This window comes from Drosophila santomea, chromosome X (genome assembly GCF_016746245.2).
Source record: "Drosophila santomea strain STO CAGO 1482 chromosome X, Prin_Dsan_1.1, whole genome shotgun sequence".
Taxonomy (NCBI): domain Eukaryota; kingdom Metazoa; phylum Arthropoda; class Insecta; order Diptera; family Drosophilidae; genus Drosophila; species Drosophila santomea.
In genome coordinates, this window is record NC_053021.2 from 12,459,152 (window position 1) to 12,483,622 (window position 24,471).

General features: G+C 44.0%; 4 protein-coding genes across 5 annotated transcripts; all 4 read left to right on the forward strand.

The window, feature by feature from the left end:
* The first annotated feature begins 987 nt into the window (after nt 1-987).
* On the forward strand, nt 988-16,620 carry LOC120456866. Its single transcript, XM_039643956.1, has 4 exons — nt 988-2,020; nt 13,756-15,217; nt 15,339-15,530; nt 15,595-16,620. Exons 1-4 carry the CDS (start codon nt 1,940-1,942, stop codon nt 15,801-15,803), a joined length of 1,944 nt encoding a protein of 647 aa, XP_039499890.1. The 5' UTR covers nt 988-1,939; the 3' UTR covers nt 15,804-16,620.
* A 1,479-nt stretch (nt 16,621-18,099) lies between these two features.
* LOC120457281 (monocarboxylate transporter 7) lies at nt 18,100-21,165 on the forward strand. 2 transcript variants are annotated; one of them, XM_039644721.1, is made up of 5 exons: nt 18,100-18,232; nt 18,560-19,567; nt 20,358-20,502; nt 20,560-20,680; nt 20,739-21,165. In XM_039644721.1, exons 1-5 carry the CDS (start codon nt 18,149-18,151, stop codon nt 20,998-21,000), a joined length of 1,620 nt encoding a protein of 539 aa, XP_039500655.1. In that variant the 5' UTR covers nt 18,100-18,148; the 3' UTR covers nt 21,001-21,165. The 2 variants fall into 2 exon arrangements, with proteins under 2 accessions (XP_039500655.1, XP_039500656.1); XM_039644722.1 differs by having other exon boundaries at nt 18,124-18,232; nt 18,538-19,567.
* Nucleotides 21,166-21,266: 101 nt separating this feature from the next.
* LOC120457284 (receptor-binding cancer antigen expressed on SiSo cells) lies at nt 21,267-22,843 on the forward strand. Its single transcript, XM_039644725.1, has 3 exons — nt 21,267-21,688; nt 22,327-22,455; nt 22,516-22,843. The coding sequence occupies exons 1-3, from the start codon at nt 21,356-21,358 to the stop codon at nt 22,696-22,698; spliced, it is 645 nt and encodes a 214-aa protein (XP_039500659.1). The 5' UTR covers nt 21,267-21,355; the 3' UTR covers nt 22,699-22,843.
* Nucleotides 22,844-22,989: 146 nt separating this feature from the next.
* LOC120457283 lies at nt 22,990-24,142 on the forward strand. Its single transcript, XM_039644724.2, has one exon. The coding sequence runs from the start codon at nt 23,023-23,025 to the stop codon at nt 24,046-24,048; it is 1,026 nt and encodes a 341-aa protein (XP_039500658.1). The 5' UTR covers nt 22,990-23,022; the 3' UTR covers nt 24,049-24,142.
* Nucleotides 24,143-24,471: the final 329 nt, after the last annotated feature.

A 24,471-nucleotide genomic window follows, 5' to 3' on the forward strand; every position in this document is an offset into this window, starting at 1 on the left:
AATTCAGTACCTACAGTATGGGGGGCAATAAACTGTTGAGCTGTTTCTATTTGATGTATTAATTACACAAATAGCACATAAATAAAAAAGTTAAATCTCTGGTTTAATCAAAAAAATTGAGAAAGTATGAAAGTATAATCAAGGTACATTTCAAATCTTCTGATCTCATTTGCGAGGGCGCACTGTTATCACTCTTTCACAAAGACGCAACAAGTTAACAGAAGAGAAAAGAGAGATAGAGAGCGAGAGATATAGAGATAGAGAGAAGGAAGAGCGGGTTCATTTGCGCAACTGCAGCAGCGTCAAAAGGCCAAGTGAAGAACGCAAAGAGGAGAACGAGAGGAGAGGGAGAGCCTGCGAGTGCAGCGCAACAACTGCAGACAAAGAACGAATGTAAACAAAGAAGCGAGGCGCATTGTTTGTGGATTTTGGCAAGCAAAGTAAGCAACTTCTCTCACTCCCTCCGCTCTTTCTCTTTCGATCGGCATTAGAACGCGATCTTGAAATACTGCAACACCAACAGTACACACACACACATACACACCCACATGGACATGGTGACTCTCTCTGAATGGAACGACACTGTGGCACAGTGGGCCCAAGTGGAAGCATTCCAGTCAGATTTCCTTTGAACCAGTTCCGATTCCGTTGCTTATGGTCGAACGTTTAGTATGAGATCAAGAAAAATACAAATGAACAAGCAAATCTAGGAATAAAAACCGAAAGTGCCACCAACCATAGTTAATATTTAACACCTTAAAACCTATACACTTTTCGCGTTCTTTACAGAAAGTGTGATCAAAAGTTATAGAAATCTAATTGCAGAGGTTCGGCTGCCTGGTTCTGGACCCATTGCCAGCTAGTTAACTAATTAACTTGGCCCACTGTGCGACGGCGGTAACGACGACTGCGGCAGAGGCAACGGCAGAGGCAGCGGCGGCGGCGGCGGCGACGGCAAACGGCGACGGCAGTCAGTGTTCAGTATTCAGTATCGATTGAACAGCCGCGCGTAGCTCATCGAAATTAAGGAAGGAAGAGACGCGACGAGAGAGCGAGCGAGAGGGACAGGCGACCAGACAGAGACAGCGACAGCAGGGAAAGGGAGACCAAGACGGAGACGGAGAAGGAGAAGGAGACATTGAGCGCCTGCCGCCCCCTCTTTTGTAATAAATAGCGCTGTGCGAGGCGACCACACTACCAAACGGCAAAAGTCCGCTGAGAGCGACGCAACGCAGGCCACAAAGGCCCGCCCCCCTCCCCCCCGGCGATAGACACACCAGACCAGGAGCAACTATTTCAACAACAATATCACACACACACACCCGCAGACACAGTCAACACCCCCCTAAACGAAAGGGAGAACAGTGAAACAGCTGGAACAAGAAACCAGAAAAACAAACCAGGCTGACACAGCAAATGTCAAAATTAGCGACTGACCAAAGGGAATCATAATCAAAAGTTAATAACAAAAAAACCACAACGCGTTTCTCCCCTAAGTGCCTTAGAAAAATAAAAACAAACACACACAAAAAAAAAAAAAAAATAACAAACAAACAGCGATACCGATTCAAATGAATTTAAATAACAAATTTCAATGTGATAAAGCAGAAATAATCGTAAAAACTTAACAAACAAGAGTTCGCGTCAGCTTTTTTTTTTTGTTTCATTTTTTCGTAAGTGTGTTGTCTAAAAATCAAAGAAATGGAAAAATATAATTAGAACATCAGAAACAACAACAAAACCCCACAGAGACGGCGGGCATAAATTAAGAAAATCGAAAAACACAAAGCCACAACGTAAAAAAGTATCCATAAATCTATATGTGTGGCTACACCTCATATATAGAGACCTAAAATAAGACCAAAACAAAAACAAAGCAAATCCAGGAAAAGCAGACAACCGAGGAGAACTCAACACAGCTCAGCACAACAAAGCAGAAATGGCAAACAAACAACCCAGAAAAGTGGCGCCCGACGGCGGATGGGGATGGGTCGCTTGTTTTGGCGTTAGTTTGGTCAACGTAAGTCCAAGTTTCTAGTTACCAATTCCCAGTTCCTTGTTCCCAGCTCACTGATTAATGCTAGATTCACCCTTCGACACATTCCAATGCCAATTAGCTAATACGTACATACATATGTACGTATTGGCCAACCTTTTATCCAGCCATACAGTAACAACTAGTCCCTTGCCCCAACTCACTTTTCCCATTTGCACTTAGGATAGGTTAGTTCCAAAAGCCCATGGCATTTCATAGTTGTATTTTTATATGGCTCGTGGTAAACGTGTTCTCACATGGAAGATAAGATTCAAATGAAATATGACGAAACTCAATATGCTTCTGTCCTACCCGCATTTTCACATGTTTGTACACCGATTTATGGCTACCTGTAATGCCATATTTGTATATTTGGGGTGCTGGGGGCGGCGGCATTTAGACCAATTTCATTAATAATAAATCCCCAAATGGACGTGTTTAGGCAGCAAGATATTATTGGAAGGGCGATGCCGGTGTTTATCAAATTTTAAATGCCCTTTAAATCACTGCATTTTTGGTCATTAAAATGCTTGTAGTACTGAGCTTGTGGTAAAACTTAAATGATGTACACAGTGATTTACTGCCCCACACGTTTAACCACAGTCGTAATGAGCACTAATATTTTAAAGCAAAGAAGCTTCAAAAACGCTTCCTATCATCAGTTATAGACTGTTACTAACGCGGAGCATTTTGTCAGAGAATACAATGTTTGAAAGTGCACTTTCATTTATCTGAACCTGCAACCCAACCTCTGTTTGCATCTGTGCACTGCCATAAACGCCTCTTTGGCCAACAGCTGCTTCCCAATTTGAAAAGGAGCCGACACACAAACACACACACACAGAGAGCTGTGTATGTGGAGTGGAGTCGTGAAAGAGGAGACCCCGATCATGGCCAAAGAGTTTGCTGTGGGTTCTCGGATCGCATCTGTCTGGCGGTCACGCACCCGCCGCGTGATCTCGAAAATGCGTCTCAACAGAGGTTTTTTTTTTCTCAATTTATGTAGTTGGCTGTGGACTCCTTATATGCCTACGTGCTACATTGTTTTCATTTAGTTTTACTCTGTGCCCCTTGTTCTTACTATTGCGTTACTGTTGCACAAATCTGGCAGCAGAGTATGGTAGGCGATTGTAAAAACAAAAAAGAATCAATTGACACACTTCTATAGATTTAATGCATATATCATAGGATTTTGAAAAGATTTTTGGAATATTCCCAAAGAAAACACTCACCTTGACACATATTGGTGTCTCTCTTGATGGTGAGCTCATCATTAATTGGGTGTCGTGTTTTGCTTCTTTCATTGCATTTAAGATTAAATCGCTTATTTCTTTATACCATCTGCATCCAAGAAACAAAGAAGTTATATATCTTTATAGCACCACTTGTCAAATTGTAAAAACATATGATTTTCCAATCTGAGGAGACAAATTCACTGAAAGTAAGAAAAGAGATAATTAATTTCACAATTCCGAAGCTTCAAAAGAGCTTTACCTGCCGAATGTCCACTATCTATGGACATGACTCATGGCGACACGAAATCAGATCATGTCAATTATGTAATGGTCCTGAAATTACCTTCCTTCCATATTAGCGATAACAGAGCGACTTGCTAAATGAGTCGAGACGATGTGCAATTACAAATGCTAATTTGTGTGTGGCCAAGCGAAGATCTCTAACATTGACAGCAATGGTCCCAATGGTCTCAGTCCCAGTACCAGTCTCAGTCTCAGTCCCATTGCCATGCAATGATTATGCGTGCTCAGTGTGAAGGCAATGATATGAGCATTATAGGTGCTTATATCATCTGGGTGCCGCCGACTCTGAAAATAATCAACAGCACAGATGGGGGGATATGGTTAGGATTGAGTGCGAATGGCTCGGCCATTGAAGCCAAATGCGTTGTGACAAGTTTACGCGAGGGCGGTTTCAGTGGTTTCGACGGCTTAAGAGCAGAGCATAGAACTTATCGAACATATCAAACATAAAGCAAGAGAAAAAGTAAAGCAAGAAGTGCACCTCAAAATCCAATATCTCTAGTCCGAAGTGTGACAGAATATCAGAAACCTCCCCCGATCGAACTTTGTGAGTACTAATCGGTCAACCCACGAAGGCCTCTTCCAGTCAATCCCCACTCAGCATTTGTTGCAACAAAAGCAAAACACTAGAAAAAAAAGACCCCCATCAGAAACGCGCCATTTGCAAAACAAATCGAGTGTTTGCCACGGAATTTGCCTTTTGTATTCGGTCTCTTTGAATGCGTACTTATGAAGAGAAAACCAAAACCCGCGACACGTGGGCTTGGGGATTCAGGCTGAAGTTTTTCCAAAATATTTCCGCATGAATGTGCCGCATCCCCGAAAATTTGGGTGACATCAGAGGGCAAAGTTCTCGCGACCAATAATGTTCTTCAATAATTTCGAGCAAAAGAAACATATCTGTAGTCATCTCGTTATCAGTCGATTAAAACTGGCCCGAATCATGGCCGTGCAAATGTATCCCATGGAAACAAGATAGATAAGATATTTGTGACCCACTTGGTCACACGCCCAACTTGCCAGAGACTTCGACTCCAAAATGTCGAGTAGTTTTGCTTGGCAGAGAAATTTAGAGCACTCGTAAAACTTAATTGTGCGCGGGCACAATAGAATGTGAGGTGCATTTGGCTTGGCGAAAACAAAATCGATCATCCTCGCAAAGGGGAGACGGAATATTGGGGTTAGATGGCCTGATATGCCAATCACTCGGTTATGTGTTCGCTTCGATTATAGGTTAAGTTCGAACGATTACTAATCGCAATCGCGACATTTGTTTGTTTTCGTTCAGTTATTGTACCACTATCATCGAGCAGGCACACGTTTAATCGCTTTTAAATCATTTACGAGGCAAATTAGCACTTGAACCTTATACAACACGGCAAACCAATAGAAGAGAAATATGTGCACCATAAATAATACGGTTCTGAAGCTGGTCAAAAACAACATGAGTTTTACTAAACAAACAGGTGTTGCCAAGTCCTGTTGGACCCCTGAATTAAACCTATTTTTCATTTTCCACGCAATCTAGCCGGAAACCTGATCGTAAAACTTTACGAAATTTTTGTTATTCACTGATTTACGAATACTTCAAGTAATGCTGACAATAATCAAATAATAAAGATGAAAATATACCCAGCAAATCTAGTTTAAAATCAGATAGCCCGAGGATCATCTGAAAGTACTAACTGCCAATTAGTTTATGTGTAAAAATAGTTGAATATGACACGTTTCATTCTAAATTAAATCATGTTTATTTATGTGTAGTTGCTACTTTTCTATCGCCCGATAAACCGATTCAAATTTTATTTCTGGAAATTAACTCGACTTTTATATAAACTTTGGGTACATATACAGTGTCAAGAACGGGCGCATTGTTTAAAGACGTTATCAGGTAGCCAAAGGAAAAAGCACCGCGTCGTCTGTCTGTCTGCGAGGCCCGAGAAAATGATAAAGAACGGTTTGCCATATGCTCATAAGCAAATATCCGCGCAATCCAATTGGATATTGGCTGGAAAGTGTTTACGTAAGACCCCAAAACAAAGAGCGGCCGAATCCATTGGAAAATGCGAAAGCACGTGACCGATAGCAAAATGCGGCTACAAAGGCTGCGAGATAAAATGGTGAAGATATATGCAAAATATCTACAACGTACATGTATGTCTTATTTTTAATCGTATTTGACCTCATCGAAGTAAAATGGATATGCAATTCAATGATGCGCACAACGATTTCATATAATGCTTGGGTATCTATCTTATTCATATAATCCAATGATTACGAAAATTAACACATTAAATGAGATACCACGTCTTAGTTTCGGCATTTAGTCATGAAAATCACAAGCGAAAGGAAGAGCCCGTGGAAAATTATCTGAAATCCATGGGTCAATTGATTGACTTCGCAACTCGTCAATTTTTATTGGATTGTGATTGATTTGCAGCCGTGTTCTTGTTCAAACACTGGAGACGGCAAATAAAGTGTATTCTGCAGTTGCGTTGGAACGACGAGGAGGTTGCCCGATGATGAAATTTGCAAAACAATTGAAAGCAGACAGATCGAAGATTTCTTCGGCAGAACAACTGTGGACTTTGCTCCACCGACTTTGAGCATGCGACGAATCTATTCTGCTGGTTTTTATTTTCTTATTTTCATCTGCTCGTTTCTATCCACCTTTTTTTTTTTTGCCGAGAATGTCGTCCGATTTGTTGTTTCTGTTTACCTATAAATTATATATGGTGTTTCCGCCTTTGTGTATTCAGTGTCAGCGCAAAATTGAGTACCAAGTTCATGTTGTGGGTGCTCTTTTTTTTCAGTTTCCCAAGTGCTCGGGGAATATTGTTCCATATATTCCTATTGCTCCATTCCTATAAAGTTGTATGAATTTGAATTGATACCAATACCCACATAATCTAACAGTTTCCTTTCACTTGCCAAAGAAAATTATCACAATGAATTGCTCTTCTACAAATCAAATTACAGATATAAGCTTAAAAACAGGGTATCCGTTAGCCATAAGGTATTTTTTGCTGTCTAAGCCTTTTGTTTTCTATTTGAAGACTACCGTTCCACCTCTACACATTTGAAAACGAAATGAGCAAAACAAGTAATCAAATATACAAAGAACAGTCGTCACTATTTGCGATTCCGTTTTAGTATCGGTCTCTTCAGTCTGCGGTATCTGTTATCATTATCAGGGGCGATTAACACATTGGTTCATGGGGCTCAAGATGTTACCACAGCGCAAATGCCCCGAATCGAGCAACTGCCAAGCAATTAGGCTTCAAATTTAGCACATTGGCTTAATTGATAATTAGAATATGCGGATTTTGATTAGCGGATGACACTGGACATGTAAGGCGGGCGTGAGAGACCCGAGTTTGAGTTTTGCCCAGAATCGAAAGAAGCCCCTCTCGACTTTGTTGTTATTCATTGACGCTTCTGTGGGGTGTAATCACCCTGTGTTTGACCGATCTGGCGACCGTTTAGCATTCGACTAACGCATGCTCACTCAATACGTCATAAAAGTATCCGGCATGCTTCACTCGAGAGTCGAACAATCTATATCTGGACATGCCGCACATACACACACGCGAATTGATATTGTACATATGTGAAGTGAAGTGAAGTGGCATTAGTGTCGTCGCACTTCGCAATCCAATTAGAACATTTCCGAATGGTGTTCAGATAAGTTAACGTTAACGTTAACGTCTTTCAAATCAGCTGGCTAACTTTTGGAGAAACTACTCTTTAGGCGTGACACCTTGGGGTCAAAAAACCAACAGGCAAAGTAATACTTTCTGGTTGAAAACATTATAATTGCTTGATTTATTATGGTTCGATTGGCTGCCTGACAAATGCCATTGAGATACCCGTATTGTTTCCATTTAGAAAGTCAATAATAAGCATTATTCCTTTGAAAGTTTTATAGGAAGTATTTCCGATATGTACAAATACACTACCACGCAATTTGTTTGTATGAAAATTTGAACATTTTGCCACTTAATTCCCCCCATTAAATTCCGCATAATTCTAATGCGTTCTTGTTAATTGTGACGTTCAGTTTCTTTGCACAATTGGTGAATGGGTTGGTGTGTGGATTGGCCTCTGTTTTCGCTAATGAGAGCTAATTTCTTTGACAAATTCCGAGTACCAGGCGCGAGAGAAACAATAAATAGAATTCAAATAGAGCACAGTAATCTTGAAATATACTATATTGTCGTCTATATCCCAGAAGCACCCGTGCGAACGAGTTGCCTTTAACTGAGCAAACACATTTCGCACTAAGAAGCTGCACAATGAGCATTCGCAAGTGAATGCTAAAACCAAACTATATCATATCGATGGACCCGTGGGCGATACAAAAGCGTGCGGCTATATCTGCTTGTTAATTGAATTAGATTCTAACAACTGCTAAAAGCGAGCAGCTGAAGAATTGATCTATTGTGCCTTTTGGCCACATAGGCGGCACTGGGTTATTAATTTAGGATGGGGATGTTAATCTTCAACCTACGCGCCAGACATTTCTTCCCCATCAACCCATCAACTAAGTGGTGATTTTCAGGCGTGTTATGGCTGCAGATCAGCCGATTTCGCAACAATGGCAAATGATACAGCTGTTTGATCTTGAAATTAAATATGTTATACATTCTATGTGATATCAAATGGAATACTTAGGGGTATTTCTTGTGTACTTCCTTACTTTATCTGAACTGAAGTTTGTGATTAATAAACTGCAAATACTGCACTAGATTAGATTCCTGATATTACGAATGGCCATGGCCTGTAGGGTTTTGGAATTTACATTGTACTAAATAAAATCCCCCCGAATGAAAGCCAAAAGCAGCAAATCGAGTGGAAGAAAACTTTCTTTTGTGCCCAATTTATTTTAGCATTGGCCTCAACGACGTCACGTGATTGTGATCAAGATAGCAGAATATCGAGCCCCAAACAGGCTGCAGCAGTCGCAACAACAGGCTCCCCATCAATGTCAATAGTCAAATGTGCGCCAGTGACGTTGAACGCCGTCTTGAGGCACCAATCCGGTTTGTCCACAACAAAGGCCAGCAGCTGATGCAGTCGCGTGATCACGTGACTCCGTTGCAAGTTGCACCGCCGAGCTGCAGCTTCCTGCCTGCCTCGTGCCCCGCGAGAAAATTGAGTCTAAGCCAAACTCGTTTGCAGCTTACAGCAAACAGCTGGTCTTGTTACTGTATCTGAATCTGAATCTGTATTTGTATCTCGAGCTGACTATCTGTATCTGCACTGATAAAAACGCAGCTGGGTATCCATTAAATACAACCATTGCACAACTTTATTGTACTTGATTTACTGATGTTCCCATTAATACCTTTCTATTGAATGTCCGATAATTACGCTCGAATATGCTCCCCAAGCAGTATAAAAAATAATTTAAAAAATTATTATATCACACTATTTTTGGTTTCTGTGCACGAGAATGTCCATTGGGTAAATCACATGATTGCGATCATGTGCAGGCCAGCAAAAGCCGCATCACCATCATCTCCAGCAGCCCAGACCCAATATTAAGCCCCCATCCGCTCCGTTTGTTGCCCCATCAACAGTAGAGCATCGCTGGCACGCACAGAGAATAGAGTTAACAAAATGTGCTCCTTCTGTATCAGAAAAGATGCTTGGTATTGCTAATTCTACTACAACTACAGTTCTAATCATAACAATCATAAATAAAAACGATCAGTTTCGCCATAGCCAGCTTGCACTGTACTGCAGTGCGATTGGCTTGGCTTGGCTTCGATTCCGTTCGATTCAATTTCGAGTTCAGCTTTGTGACGGCTTTTGTTTTATGGCAATGTCGAGTCAACTTTTTGTCATTGTTTCGTTTTTTGGTTTTTCATTTCCATTATTATTACTTTGCCGTTGTTGCTCTGTTGTTGCTTTTAATTGAAATGTTTGGCAGCGGCCGAGCACCCCTTCAGTTAAGTTCAGTTCAGTCGAGTCGAGTCGAGTTGAATTGAGTTGCAATTCGCTTGGCCTGGCTGGTTCGGTAGTGAAATGTACTTCACAATTAATTGCTTCAATTGCCACAAGGGCCCAGCAACAGCGGCAATTCGATTTCAATTCAAACAAATTAATTCGCCGCGGATCGTTTCTCTGTCTTTCATGCAATTCTCCACCTCCTAAAGGGAATTTTTCCAACTGAAACGTGATTGTTTTAACCAGAGCCTTCTCAAGTTCAAGGCTTTCGCTAAAGTTACAAAAAAAAAATAACAAAAAATAATTCAAATTATGCAGCTATACGTAAAATTTCAATATGCAAATGTGGGTACTTTTGATGAAGTCAAGGCGGTAACCGAATCTGAATAAAACACATTGAACTGAACGCGTTTACAAGTCACCATCCCATTGAACTGAACTTTAAGGTAAATCGAACAACAAACCACACTTCAATTATTTCGATATCTACGTGTTATAGTAGATTTAACAAAGGCATTAAATTTGTAATGGTTTAATCGTAAATCTAAACGCAAAGCAAATTGAATATAGCTAACCTTTGCATGATTCGCACGCAATTACGGGAATATTAAAATACAAAACGCGATTTTCCGCACTGCGAGTTGAAAAATGCGTGTGTTAATGCCGAAAATAAATTCATTAGGCATTCCCGTTCCCAATTACATTGTACAATTTTACAATTTCTCTAGACGATTACCCATAATTGAGCGACTCTGGCGCACATACATATGCACAAATGAGCTACTAACTTCGGAGGACTGTGGAATTACTGCTGCCCAGTTGGAAAAGACCGACCCGGAAATTAACCTGAGGCTCAACTATTCACTCCTTATCAAGCTGAAAAGTGGACAGTGGTCGGTCTACGTCCAGTCCAGATACCATTTAAATGTAAAAAGTTCAAATTGTGAAGGACACGGCACGGCGCTAGAATGATGAAATATCAAGTTGGAAGCATAAAAAATGCCACGCAAAACTTAATGGGAAATCGATAGGATGGAATGGACTTGATTTACGATGGCGGTCAAGAGCTTTCTGGAATGGAAACGCCGAGGAGTCGGCGGAGTCCAGTGACGTCCGCTCGACAACGTCATCGTTGACATAAGGGTGACACATTGTGATGGCATAATAATATGGGTTATGCCCCATCCACCTATCCAACCATCTACCCATTTACCCATCTAATACATCCATACCCATCCATACATTCGCACGATTCGCACGCAGGAAAGAGACACGAACTTTGGACTTGAAAATTGATAACACGCCAAAAGTGAATTCGAAACCAGTGAAACACGCGCCGCCAAGTGGCTCCCAAGTGTCCCATCCAATATCTTACCAGATAAACAGTGGAACTTTTCGTATCCCGGGTCCCAGGCGTGTCATATTCGCACATTGTGAAATGGACTTCGATTGATCAGAGGGCTGAAAAAAGATCAAAAGTATTTAGCGAAACGGTGGTCTTGCATGAAAGTGATTTCACTTACTTGAAAGGAGGATCACCTGAATTTATTTACCCATATTTATAGTATTTAAGCACAAGTCCCATAAAATTAGGCGTCCTAAAGCGCGAAACTAATTATTAATAAATACAATAATGAATACAATAATTAATGTGGAATAGAACCCCACAGCTGAATAAATTCCACGAATTATATGTTATCAACTAAGGGGTTGAAAACTAGTTGCACCTACGGATCGTATGGCTTCCGATTCGGAAGTGTTATTTATGAGTTGGTTGAAAGGTAGCAGCAAAAAAACGATAAATCACAACCCAAGTACTTGCAATGAAGTACTGCTTTCTGCTCTGAAAACCCACATATTTCCATGCCATTAGCTCTTTATTTAATGGTTAGGTTTAATGGCAAGGTTAGGTTATGTATATTCCCTATATTGGGATTAGTAACTAAACAGACGTACGTATGGTATACAAGTTTCTAATATAAGCGACTTTCGTTGCGAACACTCAGGTGTCACGTTAATTTCACGCGGCGGCAACGGGGCATCTACTTGTAAATTGAAATCGAAAATATTGCACGAAATGTTTAAAAATAAGTTAGCGGATAATTGTGTAAATTATACCCAGCAAGCGCATAAATCAATAAGCTGATTTGGAGCAATATCCAAATCCAACAAACAGATCGCTTCGTTGTTATAGCGTTTGCTGTTTGTTCTTGGCTGTTTTTCGCTAAAATTGTCGAGCGACTCAAGCCAAATATATGAAAACATGTGTCCCTATATGGATATCGCACCGAAGATTGCTAATAAACAATTCCCAACAGCGGGCAATAGGCATCAGAAAATGTATTTACATATTACAATAAACCCTCCATCTCCTCCTTCTCATCCTCCACCGCCGTTCCGACTGAAAATGTGCAAATTTCAATTGGAAACTGGTATTCTTGAATTATTGTAGAATCGAAAAACACGCGTTGATTGAGATTTCCTTGTTGTAGCGGAAGTTCAAAAGCATTCGAAAGAATCCAGAACAGACTCGATGTAAATCATAAGAATTTGAATAAGATAAACTACTAGTTGTGATTCAATAAAACGCAGACAGCTTAGCACTTCGGAAGGGAAACTGAAGTGCTACTATTAGCCAACTAAAGATACCACAAAATAAATAGTTAAGCAAGTCTAAGAAGTTGCAGCATTGTTAGCTTTCTGGAGTTGATCAGTTTCCAATAGTTTCCACCACTATAAACCCATTTGATTTGAACAATCAGTGTGGGAACTAAAAGTGAATATGGAACGCCGATATCAACTTCACACCCACGATCCCGAGTTATTGAACCATTTCAGCAACTTTAGCTGCGAACACATAGTGAACGCGTGTTCGTTGCTACAAATGTTTTTCCTTCTGCAATTATGAGTTCTGATAATTGAATTATCAAGCAATTAAGGCTTTGACTGAAACGCCCCATAAAAGCACATATAGCGCCGCAATTAAGAAATTCGAATACATCTACAAGCACCAGAGAGCGCAATCAATAATAATCGCAGCCCAGTCGCAAATAAATAAAACACTTTAAGAAGCCCATCAATCGTGTACACATATGTATGTACAAATATGTAGGCCTCGGCGAACTTGAGGGCTTAATATGTTGGGCAATATCACAAAGAGTATTCTATAGATCTTTATAGCCGCGAATGAAGTGACGACAGATGTCCGCAAATCGAGTGATTCAAGCCCCTATTATTTTATCAGAGTAAAAGTTATCAGCCTGCAACCAGCTTTCTAGCTTTCTTCAGCTTAAATGTCCATTGAGAACTCAATCGGTTGAACAGACATTGATTTCGGTCCATATTTCGATTAGTTGGCCTCAAAAATGTACAAAGTAACTGAATTTCAATGATAACCAGCCACCGCACTACAATTCGTATCTAATACCGAATTCCCAGCAGTTCGCTTTATGGGCCAAACCACTTTGCGAATACAAATTGGACATGCACTCGACTTTGAAGTCATGACAGGCAACGGTCGCAGATATGGCCAGTTATAGATGGTTTTGCCGCAGGGCATCCAGATGCAAGCCCACAAGGAAGCAGCGACGCAATCCATCAATCAAAACCGATCATGAATGGAAAAGAACGATGGTCGGAGCTGGATTCAAAGACCCTGGTGCGATGATAAGGCTGCCCAGTGGAATTGCACAACCGATAAGGTGAAACAGGGGACAATCATCTCAAGTGCATCGATAGGGGTGCTCCAGTGCTGACTTTGGGTTTCCTCTTGAAGGGTTTCGCTTTGGGTTTGGTTATTGGTTGTCGATTGTCGGTTGTCCCAGTGAAAAGCGATAAGCTCTTTTTTTGCGATACGGTTATCCGTGTAATGACGTCATTAGTTGTGTCCATTTCTTTCAAACACCAATCGCCAATCCTCCTTCATGTCACTCACTGATAATGATAACCATCATTATGGTTATGGCCCAGAGCGTCCGCTCTCCACGTAATTCTACACGTAATTCTTTCCAAGCTCTGCCCCCGGAGCCGATAAATCACGCGGCCTCTGAGCGCCAGATTAGCTCGCACAAATTGGCCCACATAAAAATACAAATGGAATGAAAATAATGGCAAGTTCGCGAATCGCGTGTATAATTTATGGGGCGCCCAAGGGATCGCGAATGGAAGAGCACCAATAACATTCCAGTTAACCACTCGATACTCATTCGAATCCTCTATCCCTTCTTATAGCTGGCCACCCGATCCATCGAACCGTCGTTTGGACTGCTCTTCGGCGACACTCTGAAGGAGCTGAATGTGGGCACGACGGGAGCAGCGGTTATCATCAGTGCGCTGGACGTATGCATGAACTTCTCTGGACTATTTGTGGGGCCACTGCTGAAGGAGTTCTCCTACCGCAAGGTGGCCATCGCCGGATCTCTGCTGTGCGGCCTGGGCCTGGCGCTCACATCGCCGGCGACGAGCATGGCCCACATCCTCAGCACGTACTCGGTGATCAATGGCATCGGCGTGGGACTCTCCACGTCGGCGGCCTTTGTGGCACTCAATCACTACTTCAAGCACAAGCGTGGACAGGCGGTGGGTCTATCGATGGCCGGTACCGCCATGGGCATGCTGATAATGCCGCAGCTGGTGCGGATCCTGCTGGAAGCGTACGACTTCCGGGGGGCGGTGCTGCTGCTGGCGGGCGTGGCCCTCAATGCCACGGTCGGATCGGTGCTGCTGCAGCCGGTGAAGTGGCACATGAAGGAGGAGTTCGACGACGAGGAGCTGATGTGCATCTCGGCCCTGCCCACCCCGCAGCCCCAGCTGACGGTGGGCGGAGCAGGTGGCGCGGCATCAGCTGGAGCGCCCGTGTTTAAGGTGATCAAGGAGGATGGCAACGAGGAGGACGCACTGCCCGAGATGAACACGCTGTTGTTCCACAAGCCCCATCCCCACCAGCACTCGATGCGCAAGAATTACTCCGAAATGGCCATGAACACGATGAATGGCTCACGGCTGGGTATTCCGAAGAGGCCAACCTTCCCACGAATCATGTCCCTGGCCGGTGTCCAGTCCGCCGCCCATGGAGCGGGCGGAGATTCGGGCGGCTATACTTCGCAGGCGGAGGTCAACGCCACGCAGCTGCGCTGCCGCAAGGCCTCGGTCACCTCGAACCTCTCCTACATGGACTTCACCGGCTCCATTCTCCAGGTGCACCTCAACACCGGCGACGATGAGTTCGAGCAGAACGATCGCGAACTGCGACGTGTTGGCACCGCCACGGGCAGCATTGTCCTCGGCGGTCATCGCGATAGCTTCATCAAGATGAAGCCCACCGAGCTGGACAAGCAGGCCGAGGCAGCCGCCGCCCTCGACGAGGATACCAAAAAGAAGGCCAAGAAGCCGGGCTTCTGGCGCCGCTTTGCCGATCTCCTGGACATCGATATGCTCAAGGACAAGATGTTCCTCAATCTGCTGTTCGGCCTCTCCATCTTCTACGTGGCTGAGATGAACTTCAAGATGGTCACGCCATTCTTCTTCGCCAATCTGGGCTACCAGAAAACGGACGTCGCCTTTTGCCTCTCGATCACGGCCATTACGGATATCGCCGCTCGTATTGTCCTGCCACCGATATTCGATCGCACCACAATCAGAAAGCGCACCATTTTCCTCGTGTCCATCATCTTTGTTGCCCTGACCCGTTCAAGTGAGTAGTTGCGTCAACAGAAGTAGAAATATTAAAGTGCCACTTGCAACAGAGCATTCAGATAACAGCTGCATTATCTTGATTTTGATTCAAATTCCTAACACATCATTGTGCTTTGCAGTTATGGCCGAGCAAACGGAGTGGACCCAGTTGATGATATGGCTTTCGATCTGCGGCTTCTTCCGAGGATCCGCTCTAAGCAACTTCACCCTAACCGTATCCGAATACTGCTCCCTGGAGAAGCTGCCCTCGGCTTTCGGCTGGCATCTGGTGGGCAAAGCCCTATTTGTAATCACATTTGGACCGCTCATTGGTATGGAAATCTATCGATCTTTGGCCTAGAATGTCCAGCTAACATAGACAATGGTTTGTTTCAGGTCTCATCCGGGATGTGACCGATAGCTATCCGATTTGCATACACACCCAGAGCGTTTGCATAATGATTTGCGCCATTGCCTGGGGCATCGAGTATCTGGTGGAGTACATCCAGTCGCGACGTCGCACCGCCGATGCCGCCCAGTTGCCAACCCAAGATGGAGGAGCCACGACGACAGCGACAGCGGACCAGAACGACGTGAAGCTGTAATGGATGCGGGCAGAAGCAATGGACACCAGATGGACCAGAGAGAGACAGAGAGATCTACTTTAAGGAAGACAGTCTCGCGGCGGGGCGGAGGGTTTCCTCCAGCGAGTACCCAACTAAAAATATACTTAAGAGGTTCCTGCACAAAAGAAGGATAAGACTACGTTTGATCCTCGAGTGTGGAGGCCGAAATTTCCCCAAAATGTATTAAAACTCAACATAGTTAAGTCATTTTTTTCGTTTGCGCTCTTTTTTTTTGCAATATGTTTAAGATCTTGGAGAGACATAATCACACACACTCCATACCACACATGTAACTATAACTATACATATATGCATAAGCAGGATTTGTCAGTTTTAGTTGTATAAAAACATCTCTTAACTGTAACCAAACCCAATGGGGGCACACGAGAAAGCCCCACAAAAACCACAAGAAAGTGCGTTTACATATTAATGTTAGAATCAAAGAAACCCAAATTTGATTCAGTTAAGTTCCCACATTTTTCTAATGATTTGAGCCGATCCCTTCGTTTTATGTTTCGCCTTGAATTGTTCTCCCATTTGCTTCTTAGTGAACTTGTATGTGATAGTTCAAAGATAGTTCTTAATTTAGAAGTTAAACCACTACTTATAGAAATACTGATATCTGTATCTGCATCTGAAAATTCATCAATGCGAGAACAAAACGAGAAAGGAATGTTGAAAATTGATCGGCTTTAAAATGTACCTTAGGAGCGAAGTTAAGCAACGACAAAACAATTAAACTATACAAATATAAATAAAACACTATATATCATTTATGCTACATTTAATACGACAACTACTTTGGCATAAAACTAAGTGCGTTAAATGAACTGACGAAATATACAAGAACAAACCGCCAGAGGCGCAATTCCTCAACTTTTAAAGGCGGTGAAACTCTGTTTCTATTCAACGAAATGCCACAATATATATTTACAATTGAAGAATAATTTTTAGAGAGCACTGAACTAAGTGGAAATCGAAATGTATGCTTGGTCCAAAAACGAGAAACCTGTAAGATCTATAACATTTTACCAAAATGCAACTAAACCCAACCGATAAGCAATAAATGCAAACTAATCCACACGAATTGTGGAAAACGACCAAGTAAACTCTATGTAGCAAACTTTTGGGCTCGGTGCGAAATGCTACACTGAAAACGAAACTAGCCGATGCCCATATGACGACATTCGGATATACATACTATATACACAAACTATTACATTAAGTATATTTTGGGTACTTAAATATATATATTTTTTTGCCGAATTAGTAACGTAGTAAGGAGCGATTTTGATACAAGCGTTTGAAGCGAACTTTTGGAAATGTATTGCCCGATATTGTAGCCTTACTAAATAATATATTCTATCAGTATATGAATATGTGCATATTTAATTGGTGAAATAAAGTGATGAATAAAGTATGCATTTTATGAATAATATTTCCTGGAACTGCACTAGAACTTGCCAAGGAAAAGATAAGAAATTGTAACAGATTAGATTGTTGGCATCTTAAAAATAAACTAAGGTTGGGGTAACCTTTTTAAAGTATCACTCAAGAAGTACATATAATTTCCCAAACTAAAGCAAGTCTTTCGAAAAAGCTAATTCAATTTATCTAGGAACTCAAACATCCGATTTAGTTACTCCTAACCATAATCGCAGCATCCAGTGCGAGGTTTATGCGTTTATAGAGTGGAGTTGGAGCAAAACGCAGCGTCTGCGGGTAAACAAATGTAATGCGTGAAGAATAAATTTAAGTTTGTATAAATTAAGCAGTAGAGATCTCGGAGGAGGGTGTGGAATGCGACGACCCACGAGGACTGTTGTAAATCTAGTGACAAACCTGTCCGGAGCATTAGTTCTGGAACCTCTTATCAGCGGAGGAGGCGGGCCAACTTGTTTTCGATGGAGGGCGATGATAAAGGCCGAAATGATGCTCAAACATGGTTTCGTTATTCGCAAATGTACCATTACAATTACAACTGGTGCTCGAAATTCGGGGGTGTGGAAGTGGAAATGGAACAATCGGTCGGGTATTTACACTTGCGGAAATGCCCGAAAATCACGACGGGGGCCGGCACTCGAGAAAATTTGAAAACTGTGCGAGTATCCGGCCTAATCTTATCGGGAAAGCCACATTATAAACCTTCGTCATAAGAAGCTTAGCTTGGCCATAAAGACCCGAGGTGCGATAAGCGGGTAATCGAGGAGGCTGCTACTGGTAGCGCCGACTTATACGATGGGATTGATATATGCACACGGATGGATGCCCCAGACGTCAGGGTGACGAAAGAACACCGACTCCAGTCGCGCCCAGCATTCCAGATGAAGAAGTCGAAAGCCTACACACTGGAGGCCCCCGATGGCGGATGGGGAATCCTTGTCTGCATTGGCATGGCCCTACCCTTTGTAAGTGCCACCGAAGGAAACTCCATCGGAGCGAAAGTGAAGTCAGTTGCATTAAGGTGCATTTCAAGTGCACGGCAATACTATTTAAAAAAACCGCGAATCATTCAAAATTGTTAACCGTTAAGAGTAATCATTGCATAATTTTGAATCAGTAGTGCCACGTTTTTTTTTTGTAATTCAGAATTACTAGGTTAAATGATGGTCAAAACCACATAAGTTTTTTTTTTAAGCAAACATTTAACGCAAAATTTTTGCAGAAACAAAATCTCGTGTGATTTTATGACAGAAATGAAAGTCCCAAATAGCATAAATTTGGATTACTTACAGACGAGTGCCCTCGCAGCTTTGCCATCGTTTGGCCTGGTTTTCGGCGAGTTCCTGAAGAGCATCGGGGCGGAGACGAGTGCCATGGCCATCATCACGAGTGCCTTCTTTTCCTCAATGAGCTTCGCCGGCCTGTTCTCCGGCTCTCTGTTCCAGCGCTTTGGGATGCGGCAGGTGGGCGTCACTGGGGGCATCTTGTATTTTCTGGGCACTGGGATGCAGTTGTTTGCCACCTCCACGATGCACTTGATCCTGGCCTTTAGCGTAGTGCAGGGATTCGCCTTTGGACTGATGGTGCCCACCTGCTACACGACATTCAACCATTATTTCGTCAAGAACCGGGTAATGTGGATGAGCTTTGCCCAGACTTTGATCGGCTTGGGCTCCATGCTGTATCCGATTGTCATGCAGAAGTTGATGTCATGGTACGGCTTCCGGGGCTGCCTGCTCATCCTCACGGGCTTGAATGCCCATGCGGTGTTCGGTATGCTGGTCATGCACCCAGTGGAGTGGCACATGCGTCGCGTGCCCATCGCTCCAGAGGAACAGGAGGAACTCAAAGAGCTGAGCCCAACTGTGGTGGTTAGAGTACAGCCGGAAACACCTCTGAAGGCTCCCAGGGAGGAGCCCGCCTTTCATACCACTGATCCAGGAGCGCGGAAGCTCTCCCACGCCGAGGAGCACATGCTGAGGGTTCACTCCAGTCGGGCCTCGAGCATCACCAGCCTGGGCAATTGGTCCGGACCCGTGGTGGTCAGTGATGCCTCGCCCCAAATGATGCACAGCCTACAGGCCTCTCGACGTCCGAGTATGATTGCCGGTGGACCCGGTGCAGCAGGCGATGCTCCCAAGAAGGGCTGGGTGCGCACCATTGTCGACTTCCTCGATCTCACTCTGCTGAAGAAGCCCATCTTCGTCAACATCGTGCTGGGCATCACCTTCGCCCTCTACTCCGACATCACCTTCTTCACCATGCAGCCGGTCTACCTCTTTGAGCTCGGATACAGCAGGGTGAGTCATTACCGCAATATACATAGTTAAGAACTGGAGTATATATCTTTTTCTATAACATTACTTGGAATACATAAATCAGTTAATCCCGATATAATGATCACATTTCTAAACTCACCTTGAAGCTATCTTTAAAGCAATTGATAGCTGCTTGCCAAGCAGTCAGTTTACTACTTGATAAGCAGTGCATTTTAATTCTTGCAAATATATATACATGCGAAGTAACGGGTAACGCAGCACCAACTAAAGCGTTCTCGTTCCTGTTCTTTTCTGAATGAATTACTTAATAATACATAAGTATATAATATATGCATACATAAATAGTACATACATACGTTATTAAAATCAGTCCATATTACTAGTAGCATCGTAACGGTGTTTTCGAAGGAGCGCCAAAAAGGAATTCTTAAAGAACCAACATCTAAGAACCACTTCTACTTTAAACGCAGACTTAACCATATTTATTCCAAGTTAATACGCTGCACAATCATATAACTGGTAAACAAGGAATCTTTTGCAAAAACTGAGTTAAATGAGATTTAGAAGCTCCTTAAAACGACCACAAAATAAAAGGAGCAACAAGCGCGTCGCCATTTTGAATTTTTCGAATGCACTTTGGCCGCTTTCGCAGATTAGAGATGGGCCTTCTACGATTGTGTGGTAATCGGAAACAGTATTTCAGTGGTATTTCCAAATTCAAAAAGCTTACCGCAAAAATAGTTATCACGAAGTTAGTTCCTCTTCTTTCAATTTATACTACACCCCATAATAAATAATCTATATTTTTCAGCCTGACACGGCTACCATTATCGCCATTGGAGCGGCCGCAGACTTGACATCTCGTATTTTCCTGGCCATCACCGCCGTGTGCATCCAAGTTCCTTCGAGATACATTTATTTGGCCGGCGCCGTCCTCACGGTCTTTGCAAGATTCGGTAGGCAAACCCTTCGGGCTCCAAGATCTCCCACTAATTTCCCTCGTTTCCCAACAGTTTTCAATGGTATTAGCGAGTTTGCGGGCATGGCCTGCATCACGGCGGTTATTGGATTTCTACGCACCTGGCTCCACGTGCCATTGCCTCTGGTCTTCGCCGACTACTTGCCCAAGGAGAGGTGGGTTCTTCCGGCAAAACTATACACCATTATTACTGTTTATATTTCCCTTGTTCAGGTTCGCCACTGGCTATGGCTTGTTCATGTTCATCCAAGGCAATGCCATGTTCCTCATCGGGCCCATTGTTGGGTTTATTCGGGACAAGACCAAGGACTACATTTTCGTCTTCCACATCCTGAATGGCTTCATGATCCTGTGCGCCGCTCCATGGGTCCTCGAAGTGTTGATCGTCAAGTTTCGGAGGCGCAATAAAATCGAACGCAACAACGTTGATCACGAGGATGTGGATAACCAAGGTCGTAGTGCAATGGTTCATTAAAAAAGAATTCCTCTTTTTCGAACGTAGTGCGATTTTCCCCTTTTTTTTTAACACTGTTGTGTGTTCGTGAATTGTTAGAGGTAATTGAGGTACAATTATCTGAGGTATTAAACAAATAAAACAAAAATCAAAAGTGTTGTTATAATGAAGACACTTTGCAAGACACTTGTTAATTTATGTTAAACTATTTCAATCTTAACGGTTTTTTCCCTTTTTTTGGTATTTTGAATGAAGAAATCCATAGTTTGGTAATACCATTTGGTATTCGCCGCTGCCCACGTGGCGGTCACACTAAAGGGGCCAAGAAACTGGAATTTAGTAAATAATATAGAATAGAATAGTTAACCAAGTGACAATGCTGCAGCAAATCAAGATGCTGCTGCTGGGCATCATTACGCTGTGCCGCCGTGCCTTGTGCTGCTTCTCCAGGCGCCGCAAGCTGAGCCACAGCGGCTCCGGATCCGGTGACCAACTGCAGGCGGTGAACGTAATTGTGGAACGGGGTGACTTTTCCGCCTCCTCCGCTGGACAGGCCAGCGGTGGCAGGTCGGCGGTGGCGCGCGAGCGGGACTGGAACTCCTGGGACGACAGTCCGCGCACCGTGGAGGAGCACATCGAGCAGTATCGCCAGCGAATGGCACAGCCGCCTACGCCGCCCAAGGAGGAACCCGAGCCGGACTTCTTCAGTGTGAGTTGGCACATTCATAATGGCCGCGGATTGCGCCGCTTGCCCGGCCAATAGCTCTCCAAATTATAGAGGTATCCGCGCTGATTGGTGGGATATGTTGGGGCTAAGTGGGGCTACCTCCACCTGTACACGTATCTAGGGGACTGCTGTGTGATTACCCTTTACACTATCATCTGCACTCATTTGTATGTCATAAAGATTAGCCGGCATGGAAAACGGCAGGTATACAAATCCAAAAAGAATGTTATTCGAAAAAATTATAGTTGTGTTTAACTAAAATATTGGTTCTTGCGTGTTAACTGGACAATTGATATTCGATTATTTAAAATACGTATTTCCTATGCTTTAAAAAACTATTAAATATAGATAGCCTTACATGGTTAACTGATAGGGCATTTAGCCTACGACGTTGAATAATATTTGTTAATAAACAGCTGTTTGAATTTGCTGATTGTTTGTATTGAGTTATCTGTTTTATAAACAAAAACAGGCGAGCTAAAGAAATAAGAACCAAGAAGTTAAAATACCTAGTTTTTACCTCTACTACTACTTTACTGTACTATATGTAACAAAGTTCATTAAAATTTAAAACCTTTAAATATCCTGAATGATTTATTTAAAATCGACTTTTCTTTTAGGAGCTGACGCCCACCATCAAGCCGCAGATGAAGTTCTACCTGGAGGATCCATCAGCCAGTGCGGCGACCAGCCAGCAAAGTGACTTTTCAAGACTGCAGGCCCAGGATCTGGTGCCTATTAGCGTAAATGTGAGTCGGTGGTAGCCCAAATGGGATGAATGAATCAAACAAATGTCTCCATCTTGCCAGGCCGATCTCGAGGACTGGGTGGATGATAATGCCGGTGGCTGGGAGGAGCTGGACACCTCTCAGACCAAGCAGATTCTGCGGGAAAAACGTCGCGAGTTGCGCCACCAGCGACAGCCGCCCGTCCGCCCAGCTCCGCCCACCGTGGGCGCTCAACGGCTGACCGACGGACAGCGAGCGGCGTAGTTGTCGCTGCACCAGCCCCTAACCAACCTCGCCAACCTCACCCACTCTGACCATTCCACAACCGACCACTTGCATTCTGTTTCCCCTTTCTTTTGTTCGATTTAGTTGATTGGCCACACGAAATAAATCTTGCCTTTCACTCGCACTTCCCTGCTCGCGGATCAGTTGGGCCACACTTCCTGATGGCTCTGCGGTTTGGACGCGCTCCATTGGACCCGCTTCCATCTGGAGTGAAGTGGAGTGGAGTGGAGCGAAGTCAAGTCAGGCGAAGTGTCGAGTCCATAAAAGCAGCGCCAGGCGACGGAAGTGGCAGCTTTCTGTGCGATGCTGCTGCCGGAGCTGCTGCTACTCGGCTTGGCCGTCTCCCTGGCGGACAGCTATGACCGAAGCGTCAACTACTGGGAGGCCTTTGCGCCCGGCAAGCTGCTCCAGCGCCTGGACGCTCTTACCGTCACGGATGTGGACCAATCGAAGGTGGTTAGGCTGCCGCAGCTGATGCAGCCCGTCCTGGCAGCCAACCAGGCGCAGGCCAAGGCGGATGAGAATGTGGACGTGGATGTGGATGTCGAGGCGGATGCAGAGGCGGCGGTCGACGACGATGTGGACAGTCTTAGTGCGGAGACCAGCCACGAGGGATACTCCGGCGAGGACTACGAGCGCAACTACGAGCAGTTCGTCAAGGAGTACTTCGATCGGGCTGCCGACGACGATGACCACGACGACGGCGATGGCCTGGAGGAGGAGGAGACCCAGGCAGAGGCCACCAATGTCAGGGATCAGCGCTGCCGGCAGGTCAAGCGGAAGGATGGCCAACTGTGTGAGATCTGTCGCCAGTTGAAGAACAACGAGGTGTCCGAAACGTGCAGCTACTCACACGACGATCAACCGCAGCAGTACGCCTATGGCAGCGGCACCGAGTACAAGCGTTACCGCGACGATCCCGCCCGGAAGGCGGACCAGGAGCAGGCTGAGCCGGTGGCACCCAGCAGTCTATGCGTGCGCCGTCAGCAGAAGAACAGCGTCTGCTACGAGTGCAAGGACAGCAAGGGCCAGACGATCGAACGCTGCTACGATGTGCAGGCCCGAAAGGCGAAGACCCGAAAAAAGAAAGCCTCCTCCACTCGTCCGTCCACCTCCGTCCACAAACGGAAGCCACGTTCCCAGCAGTCGCAGCAGTCGGAGCAGGAGCAGCGCATCTACAAGCGCACCATTAGCTACAGCTATGCCCAAGGTACGGATCAGCAGGGGGAGCAGCCACCAGGCGGGACAACGGATGTGCCTGTGCCCCGCCAGCGTCGCAGGCGGCTGGTGAAGATCACGCGTCGGCGCGGACCAGCTAAAGTGCAATAATCATGTTTTGTATGACTCTCATGTATTCCCCACTCATTAGCTTAGATTAATTGCCACACATTTTTTTTTGTTACAATAAACCATTCTATAGTAACACATTGCATACTTGTGGGCTAATCAGCTAGAAAAGATTAGCAAGCCTATAAAAAGAACCAAAAATTGTTTAAAACAGAGCCTAGAAGGTTTTATCTCGAAAGTTTTCGAAAATCAGAACACAATGTACTTGAAACCGATAGGGGAAGTTCCGAATAATGATGTACTCTTGTGGATTTTTATACAATTCTACTATTAGCATAAGTACATATTTCAAATCATTTGCTGTCTTCAGAGTTTGTTTTAAGCGGAGATCATGATTTAGATACCCTATAAAATTTGATATGAAGTGTAATTGTTAAATGAAGATCAATGTTCGTACGAAAGGCA